Source organism: Triticum urartu, chromosome 5A (assembly GCF_056163025.1).
Source record: "Triticum urartu cultivar PI428250 chromosome 5A, HENAU_Tu73, whole genome shotgun sequence".
Lineage (NCBI taxonomy): Eukaryota > Viridiplantae > Streptophyta > Magnoliopsida > Poales > Poaceae > Triticum > Triticum urartu.
Genome location: NC_141877.1, coordinates 615,117,202 through 615,129,814, shown reverse-complemented (window position 1 = coordinate 615,129,814; position 12,613 = coordinate 615,117,202). Strand labels below are relative to the sequence as shown.

The following is a 12,613-nucleotide window of genomic DNA, read 5'->3' as shown; positions in this document are numbered from 1 at the left end:
TCTTTTCTGCTTTATTTTTTCTTCTATTTATTTCTGAGTAGTTTTTTCTTTTCTGCTATATTTATTTTCTTCTATTTATTTCTGAGTAGTTTTTTCTTTTCTGCTATATTTATTTTCTTCTATTTATTTCTGAGTAGTTTTTTTATATAGTTTTTTTCTTTTCAGCTATAGTTTTTTTCTTTTCTGCTATTTTTTCTTTTCTGCAAAACTTGATGGTCAAAGTTTGGAGTTATAACCAAAGTTTAAAAAAAAATGCCGACGTGCAATTAGTTTTTGCCATAACAGAAGAAGTCCGGAGTTGTAATAAGTTATTAAAAATAAAAAAGAGATGCAATGCTCGTTAATTTGCTTCAAGCCTTTCGGAATAGTGTAAACTGCACTGCGCGTAGCTCGTGCAATCTACCATATTCCTGAAGGCTTGAAGCTAAGCAACGTGAGCATTGAGCCTCTTCTTCATCGTCTCTGCACTCAGGGCTTATAAACCGCTCTTAGTCCCTCTTTCTTGGCGAGGTGGGACTAAAAACAGCTTGCCATAACCTCATTAGTACCGGTTCGTGGTACGAACCGGCACTAAATGGTGATGGTGGGGCCATAGCCTGACCGCAGGCTGACACAACCTCTTTAGTACCGGTTCGTGGCATGAACCGGTACTAAAGGTTCGCCACGAACCGGTGCTATTGATCGCCGCCACGAACCGGTGCTATTGTACACATTAGTGCCGGCTGAAATTCAAACCGGCACTATTGTGCTTCACGTTTGACCCTTTTTCTACTAGTGATTGCTCTGATGCGGTGATCCCATCGGCATCCTTTTGTACTCAAACAATCCTCAAACCTTTTGGTCTGGCTTTGGAATATATAAGGTAGACTGCAGCCTGCCTTTTTATCCAAAAAAATCTCTAACTTGCATGTCGTTGCAGTGATGTGGGTGCCATCGCTGTTCGGGCTCGTGCCAGGCGCCGTGATGGATAGACGCGCCAAATTGACATTGTTGTAGTTTTCCACGGAGATATGAATTTGTTGGCTGTCTATAACTTCCAGGTTCTCCACCGTGAGATTGTCAAACTGGTGAAACGTAAGAGCTGTAGGGGCCGCAGTGCATGGAAAGCCTTGTTAGTTTTGCATGAGTTCTGCCACCAAATGTCTCCGTTGCCATTGATATTTGATGGTGCCGCCGCCAGTGATGGTGAGGCCGGTGATGTGCTTGATCATGATCCAGTGCCTCATGTTGTCCTCGTTCCAGGCGGATCTGCTCCGAGGAGCCACCAGTGTGCCCTTCACCATGAAGGTGACTCTGGATATGCATGGCCCTGCGAATGTAATGGACTTGAGAAGGTAGCTCTTGCCCTTGGGAACGAGCAGCACGGCTGGACGGGAAGAGGAGCACGCCGCATTCTTGGCCAGCGCCTGCGTGTCGTCGTGCTTCCCATCGGCACGGGCACCGTAGTTGTCTACGACGAAAACGTTCTTCTCGGTGGAGCTGTTGAGCGAGCTCCGGCCGAACGCAGAATCACCATGCTGTGTGCACTGCATGCCCGATATCCAGGACAGGCCAGGTGAAAAGGTGCGCCAACTTGAAGGTCCGTTGGCAGGTTTTGCACCAGAAAAATATTTCAGATTTGCTGCAGCCATGCCCATGCGTGTGTGCTGCTTCTGCTACCTCTATCTCTGTCTGCCAAAAGTAATACTGACATTGGACTGCGGTGACCAAAATAGCATCTGTCCAAGCCAACAAAAAGACCACCACTCGAACGTTCAGAAATGTTGAGTACCGTGATTATTAAGAAAGCTAAGATAGTGTAGCATATTATTCTATCTTAACTTGTACTTTAATATGATCATATACTTCTATATATATGCCCATCAGACTTAAGCAATACAACAACTATTCCCACGTCTAACTTGGTATCAGTTTTCGGGTTCTAAACCCTAGCCGCCGCCGCTTCCGCACCCACGCGCCATCCTCGGGGCGGTCAGCCTCCATGACCGCCGCCAGGGGCCGTGCCGTCCGTACCTAGGGTTCGTCCGCCGTTGTGTTGACCGACTGCCCTAGAGAGTCTTTTTCCCGAGCCCTTACTTCAGGGTTTTTTTCGCTCTCTCGCCGGTCGTTTTGATCGGCATTTTTCTTTTTGCTTTTCCAATCTATGCTTGACCAGTTTACGTCACCCGCCGACGTCGTTGACCACCGTGCGTCTCTACTCCGACACCGGTGTGACCGGCCGGCCTCTTCACCGACCCGGCGGCCCCGCGCGACAGGCAGCCCCTAACAACCGTCGTCCGTGCATCTGCCCGCCCGTCGCCCCGATCCGGCGGCCTCGCGCGACAGGCAGCCCCTCACGGCCGTCGTCCGCGTGTCGGGCCGCTCGTCGACCTACGCCGGCCGTCACCGCCCTATCCCCGAGTTCAGTGCGCACCTCCACCGATCGAGCAACGGGCTGCCGTTGCGTCGCCCCATTGGACCGCAGCGCCGCCGCCCCGTGGTTCTCCCCGTGGCTGCACCGATCCACGCCGCCGCAGCGTCGCCCCTTTGGGCTGTAGCGTCGCGGCACGTGGTCCCCGCCGCCGCCCTGAGGCTGTTCCCGTGGTTGCACCACTTCGCATGCTGCCGCTGCGTCGCCCGTTCAGGCCGTAGTGCCGCGACCCGCGATCAACTGCCGCACCGAGGCCGTCTGCTCCAGGCCGTCCCTAAGGCTACACCGACCCTCGCGCTGCCGTTGCGTCGCCCTGTTGGGCCGTAGCGAGCGTGGCACGCGATCCCTACAACCGCCCTGAGGTCTTCCTCGGCGTCGCCCCAACCAGCCCGTCGCCGTTGTGCCGCCCCTTCGAGCCATAACGCTGCGGCCCGCGGTCCACCGCCGTCCACGCGCGTTGACTTCCACATGATATGCGTCGCGCGGCCTCCCCTAGCGCAGGAATATCACCGTCTGCGCCGGTCTTCGTCACGCTGTCGGGTACATTATCGCATACTTCGAGGACCGCCGCCACGCTCCTTCTCTAGCCGCCGCCGCCTCCTCCTTAGGCCGCCACCGCCGCTGCACTTCTTCCGCGGCTCCACGGCGACTACCTCGACACCGGCGACCCCCGACTCGACACCGACCATGACATTCTTCGCACGGCTACCTCGACTACGGCTACACCACCTACGCTCTCGGCTACCTCGACAAACGGCACAAAGGGCTACCGCCTTGCTTGAGCAACCTCGTCGGTTTTCACTCCAGCCACGACTCCGCGATGCATCGACCGTTACGACTGTGTGTGTGTGGGGGGGGGGGGGGGGGGTCCGTTGGCTTCCCTTCGGTTTATTCTCCAGTCTAACCGTCTGCGTCGCTACCGTTGTAACTGCGGGGGGATGTTGAATATCATGATTATTAGGAAAGCTAGGATAGTGTAGGATATTATTCTACCTTGACTTGTACTCCAAGATGATCATGTACTCTTATATATATACCCATGAAGTTCAAGCAATACAACAACTATTCCCACATCTAAGTAGAAGAAGAGAAGGCAAATTCAGAGAAACTGGAGCCACAGATTTCAGCAACCAAACTCGCATCAAACACTGACATCTTGTGGTCTCTTGCAAGCACACCAAACTAATAGCATTTTGCCAAACGCACGATCTGGCAGATCATTCGCACACCACCAGTTCATTTGCACGTTTAAGGCATGTGGCGGCCTGGATATTTGCGGTAAAATGGTGCATGCGGCAGAAAGAAATACGATTGTTAGGTCAACTCTAGCCGATCCCCTATCCGGCTATAGAGCAGGATAATTTCGGTTTTACTTCTTTATGCCACACCTAGCCGAAGTCCTAAACCGAATAGAGGAGGATAAATTTTAATCCTCATCCTATCCGGCGCCTATATTTACTCGGCCGCTATCGTTTGGAGTAAAAAATCCCCTCTCCCCCACTGCCTCACCCACCCCACTCCCGAGCTGCATCTACGGAAGCGCCAGCCTTCCCGCCCCAGCCGGCCACCACCCGCCACCGCAGATGCTTCGTAGGCCATGCTGCGGTCCTCGCCCACCTGGATTTGAGCCTCTCTCTCGCACCGTCGCCGGCGTAGAATTGGCAGATCTATGGTTGCCGCCGCCTCCGCCGGATTTGACGCATCCGGTCGCCGGCAACTACGCCTTTGTCATGGATTGGCTGAGTACCGAACTGCACAGCCCAAGTAATGCCTCTACCGCATGAAGGTATGGTCTCCTCCCCTAGCCTCTCGGATCTCACTCATCGGCAGTTTGCTGGCAAAGACACGCCGGCCGTTGGCCGAGCTTGGCACTGGCCCAGCAGCTCGTGGGCTCCCCCTGGCCGGTCATAAAAAGTTCGACAACTACCTGCAGCTGCGCCAAGTTTCGACCATGCCGGAATACCCCAGATGGGTGTTCTTCAAGTGCAAAAAAGATGGGGCGAGTGCAACTTTTGATTCCGTTGTTCATCGGATTCGGCGTAATTTGAAGCTCACTGTTTGCTCAAATTGGTGTGTAGGATGGATGCAAGTTTCCGATTGGGTAGAAGATTACATCGACCTATTGATAGCGAGAAATTTGATAGATGTTCGTGCACTACTTGCTAGAGTGAAGACTAAAGATGAGATTAGATGCGACGTAATATTGAACTCGTCGGAACCGAAAAAGAAAGAAGTGTGCAAACTCGAGAAGCCAATAGAGAGAATCAACAATGAAGACATAGAGAAAATATTAATCCAACTAGTGAGAGCAGTTATGAAAGTTGGATATCTATTGAAGTGTCTAATTATGGTTCTTGTTTTCTTTGGTTTCATTCTCGTAGTGAAGAATTGGTGAATTTTGTAACGAAGATGTCATTCAATGAAATAAAGAGCAAGGAAAAATGTCCCGACGGTCAAAAAGAAAATGCAAATGAAAAAAAAAACTCCTTTACATTAAGGGGATCAGTTAGATTCGGTCAAAACTTAGCGGAGTAGATATACTCCACTAAAGGATTACTCGGCCGGATCCTCCTCTATTTTTAATGGTTCGGCTAGAGTTGTTCTTAGCAAGGCAACAAAAAAAGGCAACAATCAGATAGAAGCAGCGGCATGAAAGGAAGGGATCAAGGGAGAGAGGAAGTGGTGCTGAAAACGGAGAAGCTCACGTGGCGGATTCTACTAGGACCAAGACAGCACTTGAGGCGGCGACTTACCCACGGTGTGCTGCGCCCCAATTCTCGAGTTACCATCGTTTCCTGGTCGAGCCTGTCCTAGAAGATCTGCCCCGAGAGGGGGAGCTTACCGCCGACTGCGTCTACAAGGTCTGCGAATGCTGCGGGTTGCGCCATCCATGGTCGCCGCCGCCGTCATGGCCCCCTCCTCCTACTCCCGGTATTTTTCGGGACGACGGCGGCGGCCTCACCATGATCGTTTCCATCGGAGACGGTGATTTCGCCACAACTCACATCTCAAAGGATCGTGTCGCCACAACCACTTTCACCTCATCTCGTCCCATTCATGCCGATCTCTCAGAACACGCAACCAACCTGTTAAACATGTTCCCTATCCACCATGGGAAACTAATGAGCCATAGAGAGTTCTCGGAGACCTTGGAGAGCCCAGATTTCCTGCCGTTTCTCAAGTTCCAACTCCTTGCTATCATCCACGGGGTTTATCTCAAGGCTATTGCTATGTTACCGGTTCATGCTCTACGCGACGGCCACCTGCTCCACTCGCTGATAACAGCCGGTCACTGCTACGGACCGTTGGACCCTGTATCCAATATTGTCATTAACACAATCTGGTATGATGCTGTCTTCCCGCTCTCCAAGGATGTCGCTTTCATGGTTGGAGCAGCGGATATTCTCGACACCGACTCCATGCACCGTGTTGAATCCCGTTCAATCGACGGCTTGGTTGCCTACCTCTGCAGATTCCCCTCAACAAATGAGCAAGATGCCGTGGCACTGCTCTGCAAAAATCGCTTGGACACCCCAATCTTTGACCTATCCAATATGTGTGATGTGGCACTGGCTGCGAAACACCCCCAGCCTGCTGCCTTGGGGGCATTCCTTGAACGCGCGCCCATTCGACAGTTATACGACATGTACTGCATTTCTAGGGTCCACGGAAATCCGGATTCTGCTTTTGAGGGGCTAAAGATGGCTCTACTCCAGGAAACAACCCGTGTTGCAGCACCAGTGCAACGATGTGCTCATTTTTTTTCGAAAAGGAGGAATACCCCCGGTCTCTGCATCTGGACGATGCATACGACCACTTTATTGATTAATAACACAAGATCTTACAAAGTCGTACAACAGTAAGACCAAAGCCACCATCTTCGCAATCTCTGTCGCTACTTCTATCTAACTGATGAAGGGGCGCTGATGGTCTGGGCCTAATACCAAACAGACCTCGCAGCCAAACCTAACATCTGAGACCGGAGGTCCCAACCAGGACTCCTTCCGGGTATGGGCACCCACCAGTCCGGCGTGCTCTTCAACCAGGCCCCCTGCCAGGTATGAGGCCGCCGCAGCCACGTACCATCAATCCATCTTCAGAGCTGTACTGTTGCATGAACTGTGCCAGGCCTCTTTGCCATCAATGCCACCACGACGCCAGACAGCGCCACCATCCTGCGCTCGTCCATCATCACACGCCCACCGGCGATACCCCTACTGCTCCATGCCGCTGAGACTCGCCGTTGTCGACGTGCCAGATGCCACGCCGCTCCTCCGACGCGAACATCAAAAACAGGAAACGCCCTAAAGATACAAGGGGCACTCCGCACAACATGAAAGCCGCTGCGAGTAGCTGCAGAAATCCAGCCGGCGGCCAAAGCCCCCGCCTTCATGAGCCCACACCCGAGTCCTAGCTCCCCAGGCAACGCCTCCAAGGAGGGGATGACGCCCATGGCGCAACCGCTGCCCAATCCAGACCGGATTTTGGGTTTTCACCCGGCAGAGGACCGGAGGTGACAAGAATAAGGACCACGACACCGCCTTCAGGAAGGATGCGCCGCCCGAAGCCGACGCCGCTGTCGAGCCGAACCAGCCGGCGTAGGGTTTCCCCCGGTCCCCATCTGCACCACCATCCCCAGAAGCACCGGAACCAGTAGCATCCACCGGCACCAAGCGCACAGGGGAAGGAGCGGGAACGAGGGAGTAGCAGGCCTCCAGATCTGGCGAGGACGAAGGCCCCCGAACTGCCGCCGCCAAGCGCCGACTCCCCACCACCCGAGCGGTCGAGGACGCCGGGCAGAGTCCCCGCGCACACCGTCCAGAGCGCGAACGGCGGCGCCGAACCAGCAGGGGCCGCCGCCCCGTGGATTCAGATCTCCGCGAAGGGACGATGAAGGCCTCGCCGCCACCTTCCTCGGCAGCCGCGCGACGCATCGGCGGCTCCTCTAGTGGCGACGAGGAGGAGAGGAAGGGGGAGGGGGACCGCCGGCGGCGGCTAGGGTTAGCCGCCCGTGTCGCCCCTGTTGGAGCGACGCGGGGGCGCTTGTGCTCATGATATGGATAAATCAGCTGCTTTCGAGCAGTTAAACAATAACATGCCAAGCCAAAAAACAGCATTGGCATCACTGTCCGAAAAGAGGCTTTCATTCAGGTCTCGGCAAGCTAATTATCGCAGAGTGTTGGAACATTTGTTGATTGAATATGGCTACAGTGACCCCCTGGTATGTACATACTTCTGTCTTGTCCATTTAATTACTGCAGCTATGTATTTCCAATGTGAACTGGGGAGGACTATATGCATTTACTTTGTTATTTAGGAAATTGTGTTGCTGTGTAGTTGCCAAGATCCTTATTTTTCACCTTTATGCTTTTTCTAGGGACCACTATACAAGCTCGGTGTCATCTGTGGAGTGACGAGCAAAAGAAACTATAGCCACACGGATGTTTACCATGCCAATTTTTTGGCTAGCTCAGATGGTGGATCATCCTGGAAGTTATTCTTCGCTGAGTTCTGGAACCTACCAGATGAGAGACTTGAAGAATCAAAAAAGCCTTTCTGTTGTCCTATACCGGATTACCACGAATATCCCGGTAAGCTCTTATCAGCAAGAGTAATTCAACTCTTGTATCAACTGTGATGGTTAGGGTATAAATATATTGACAACATGAAATAATTTGGAACTTCTCAACTTCAGGCTCGATCCTAACTCGCGAATTAATTATCATGTTAAAAAATGAAGGGAATTACAACTTGATCTTTATCTTGTTCATTTCTTATTTTCATAACAGGTCGTTGCGTTGTTTGCGAGTATGATTCGAGTATCATCATGCATCCACAATCGCGAAAGTATTACATGGGCAACTCAACACTCACATTTCCGGGTGCCGCGGGGTGATAGAAGTGGGCAATTGGACTTTGACTTAATTTACTCAAGTGTATAGAAGGTGGAGGAGGAGTATGTGGTGGACTTGTGTTATGTTGTATTTTATATTAAGTACTCTTGTACCATGGACTTATTGTACCGTTAGAAGTTGGTTAAACATATTGTGGTCTGGTGGTTACGTGTGCATTTCCTACAGTTAGCATTAGCTCCCTTTCCTACGGTCAGCTAGCTAAACCAACCGGGGAGATGCTCAGGTAGTGGTATAATCATGTGGATCGATCTCTCACTTAATTGTATATGTATGTGGATCAGTCTGTTGGTACTATTATTTGAAAAAACTAATGGAAAAATATAAGGACTTATATATCTGATTTTAATTGGTTATTAAGAATTATAGTCCGGCCGTGTCAGTCCTGCTGATCAACAGTTCAGGATTATATAGTAGCTCAATTGAATTTGGTAAACGTTTGGGGCCGGGGCACCGGCCGAACGCCCGACCGGTCACGCGCCACGCTGGCGTTGTGCGCCCACTCAAGCAGCCCCTCGCACGAGACGCGTGTATTTTGGTGGACCCGTGAGGACCGCCCCTTCTTGCCTTATCTCTTCCCGTGCACTCCATCTCCTACCTTCAGCCGCGTCCTTCCTGCGCCATGTTTCTTCTCTCCCTTCCCCGCACTGCCACGAAACCACCACAAGGCACACTTCAGTTGCGCCGCCGTCCCCCCGCTCCATTCCTTTTCCTTCTCTAGCAAGGCAGGTAGGGAGGCCCCCGGCCATGGGCGCTGCCTTTCTTTCGCAGGAGGATCTGGCACTGCTCTGGGGGAGACAAAGGGGGGATTGCGGCGCTGCCTGCCAAGAGCTTGCCACCCATGGGCCCGGCACCACTAGAACCAGAGTCCAGCGATGCTGGAACGAGCAGCCATGGTTGCTACAACCAGCAGTCGCCGGAGGTGGAGACGGGAGAGGCTTCGGTGTTGCAACCGGGTTTTTGTTTTGCTGGAACCAGAGTCCTGAGATGCTGGAACCGGAGACCATGCTTGCTGCAACCAGAAGCTCTCGGCGGCGAAGACGACGGGCTCCGGTGCTGCAACCATATATCATTTTTGCTGGAACCAGCCGGCGAAAAAGCTGCATCCACACATGACCAGTGCTGGAACTGAACGACGATACAGGTAATTTTGCTACAAAAGGTATTTTGTTTTGCTACAACCGGCAAAAAAATTGCTGGATCCACATTAACAAATGCTGGAACTAGAGACCATAAGCTTTTTTTACTGATCGAACGTTTGATTTTTGCTACAACCGAAAAGAAATTTTGCTGGAATCAGCTCTCTGTTTTGCTGGAAACGGGGTCGCAGGATGCTGGGACGGGCTCTCTGTTTTGCTACCGGGAGTTCTTGCTGAAAGAGTTGTTATTTGCTGGAACCGGTGTACAATTTTGCTGGAACTGGTGTTCAATTTTGCTGGAACCGGGTATTTTTTTTGCTACAATCGAATAATGGAGTTCTTGCTGATGAGTTGTTATTTGCTCGAACCGGTGTTCAATTTTGTTGGAACCAGATAAATTTTTGCCTCAACCGACAAATAGAGGATTTTGTTGCTTTTGGAGTTCTGTGTTGGGCATGGCTGTGTAAGTTGACGACCGCGGCGACGCCGATGGTGCTCCAACCATGGTGTATGCGCGCTGGAACCGACCGCATCAGAGCTGCAATGGTCTGGTTTGTCAGCTAGGGACACGACGTGCGGCAACGACGAGCTTTCAGCAGAAAGGTGGCATGGGGGCTACGACGCTGGTGCTGCAACGAGCAGCGGCGCAAGGGGACGGGGTGCTGCCGCCCCTCGCCGGAGCGCAAGTGCGTGGGGCCGAGGGCAGAGATGCTCGCGGGGAACAGGAAAAAGGGGATTTCTGTTTGCGTTGACCAACGCGAGAGAAGGAAATGGTTCAGCGAGAGGCTACAAATCACCAGATCGGAGGAAGAAGAACGAGGCGGGGTTAAGTGCCAGATAGGACAGTCCCGGCTCGCTGCATCGGACGGCTGGCGTTTGACCGGCCCAACTGTTGGGCCGGCGCACCGGCGCAGATAACCGCCCATTGAATTTTGTCTCTCGATCGACCCCCAATTGATCTTTCTCAAGAAAATCGATTGATGGGTTAGCTAGCTGGCACTATAAATTAACACAAGTGGTGAGTTAGATAGCTAGTCGATCAGGCCAGCAGAAGAAGCAATTAACCACAAGTCCGGCCGTGCGAGGAGTTGATTTGATATGGAATTTATAATCGGTACTCATGATGGTGGGTTGGCCTCGCCGGTGACGTCCACCTAGAACCTGATCAGCCCGGTAGCAGCTGCTTGGTGCGCATGCGGCGTGCACTGCAGGGCCATAAACATAAATTTGCTGTCTTGAGCTTGCGCGGAGGGAGGCTTACCTGTCTGCAGTCCAAACTGTATATCTCTCTGATTTGTGGCGTATGCTCAATATCTTTATGCAGCCTGTTCATTTATTTCCCTAGTTTGGCTTGAAATATTGGGAAATGGCAGTGCACATTGCAAAAACCCACACCATATTTGAACTAGTAAATTTTGCATGTTTTGATCTTATATCGAGGCTTGCATCTGTAATTCTGTATTCCTAGTGTTACCCCCATCTTTTACAGCAAGAGGGGAGGAGGGAATGGCTCTGTTCTTCGTGTGCTGCAACCTCTCCTGCGGCAACCGGTGGAGGGAATGAACGATCTGCATCTCCTGCTGAGGCTACCCACCCATGCTCTTAAGGCCCTAACCGGTATGCTCTGGAATTTAGTTTCGTATAGCCCTCTTGTTAGATCACAAGAAGTGAACTTGTCAAACATATCTTGTAGATTCAGTACTTGCTCAGAAGTGAACTAGTATGAATTCCTCTATTTGTTTCTTGTCTCTAACAAACTGGATTATGAGCCGTGAGGCCATGAGGTAGCTGTACCATAGTATTGAATTTCTTTCTAATCAGTGTCACATCTTAGAAAAAAATATTGGAAAGTTTATTCTCTGAAAGAAAAGAAACAAAAAAAGAGCCGAGGAGTCTGCTCGCCTCCATAAGGTCTTTGATCATTTGTTTCCTGCTCACTGGTCCACGTACGTTTGTGCAAGGACTCTTAATGGTAACTTGAGCTTAATTATATTAAGTCAAGAAAGTTTGTTTTTAGGAAAGGAGGATGGCCCCGGTCTCTGCATCTGGGAGATGCATACGGCCACTTTATTGATTATTCACGAGGACCTTACAAAGTATTACAACAAAATGTCTGAATCCGCCATCTTGGCAACATATGCCATTACTCCTATCCATATGATGAAGGGGTGCTACCTGGGCCAAATACCCGGTCTACTCACCTAAGCCTATCATCAAAAGCTAGAAGCCCCAGCCGAGCCATATACCGGGTCTGGGGCATAAACTGGTCTGACACACTCACATGTGTAGTCGCCGCCATCTTCCACAGGTCCGTCTTCAGAGCAGATATTGAGGCTTCTACCTTGTCAGGCCACGCCGCCATCGACGCCACCTTGACGCCAGACAACTACCTCCACCTGCGCGAGTCCATCACCGCGCATCGGGCGCCGAGTCTCCACTGTACCACGCCGCCAAGATCCGCCATCATCAATGTGAAGGATGAAGTACCGCTCCACCAAAAAAGGCGTCCGCTGGTCCCTCGAACCCGTGTACGCCTCCAAGAATGACGCCCCCAAGGAAGAAACGACACCAACGCGCCGCCGTCATTCGATCAACTGATCTAGGGTTTCCTCCGGAGGTAGCGGATAGAGGTCTAGAGCTTCTCCACGGCGATGCCTTCAAGAAGGTAATGACACCACAGGGTACCACCAACGCCGGTCTTGGCATCAAGCCGAGCACAAGGTTTTCACCCGGATCCGCTCGAAGAATCTTCATCACGTAGTGTGTGCACGGGTCGCCGCCGATCTGAGCCGCCGCACATGGAGCAGGCCGCACCGGCCAGATCAGATCTGTCCGGAGGGCACAACCCGCATGGTGCCGACCCAACCACCAGACCCTTCATGCCGCCACCGCCGATCCGAGGTCAGATGTTGTGTCGCCGCAGACCCGGCCGCCGCCGCCGAACGCCGCCACGCAGCCCGAGGCAGGGCCGGCTGCCGCACCCCACCATCGCCGCCCTTGGCCGAGGCAGCCGCCGCCGGAAGGCAGGCCCGCCGCGCCGCCAGGCCAGATCGGCCGTGCCACCCACGCCGCGGGGCTCCACACCGCCCGCATGGCGCAGGCAAGAGGGAAGACCCCCGCCACCGCCATCAACCCCGGGCTATAGCCGGCGG

General features: G+C 52.4%; 1 protein-coding gene across 1 annotated transcript; it reads left to right on the top strand.

Moving 5' to 3' along the window:
- Positions 1 to 4,190: 4,190 nt before the first annotated feature.
- Positions 4,191 to 11,024, top strand: LOC147973378 (uncharacterized). The gene is made up of 7 exons (XM_087524659.1): positions 4,191 to 4,196; positions 5,050 to 6,158; positions 7,454 to 7,631; positions 7,788 to 8,001; positions 8,200 to 8,292; positions 10,022 to 10,147; positions 10,951 to 11,024. The coding sequence occupies exons 1-7, from the start codon at positions 4,191 to 4,193 to the stop codon at positions 11,022 to 11,024; spliced, it is 1,800 nt and encodes a 599-aa protein (XP_087380785.1).
- Positions 11,025 to 12,613: the final 1,589 nt, after the last annotated feature.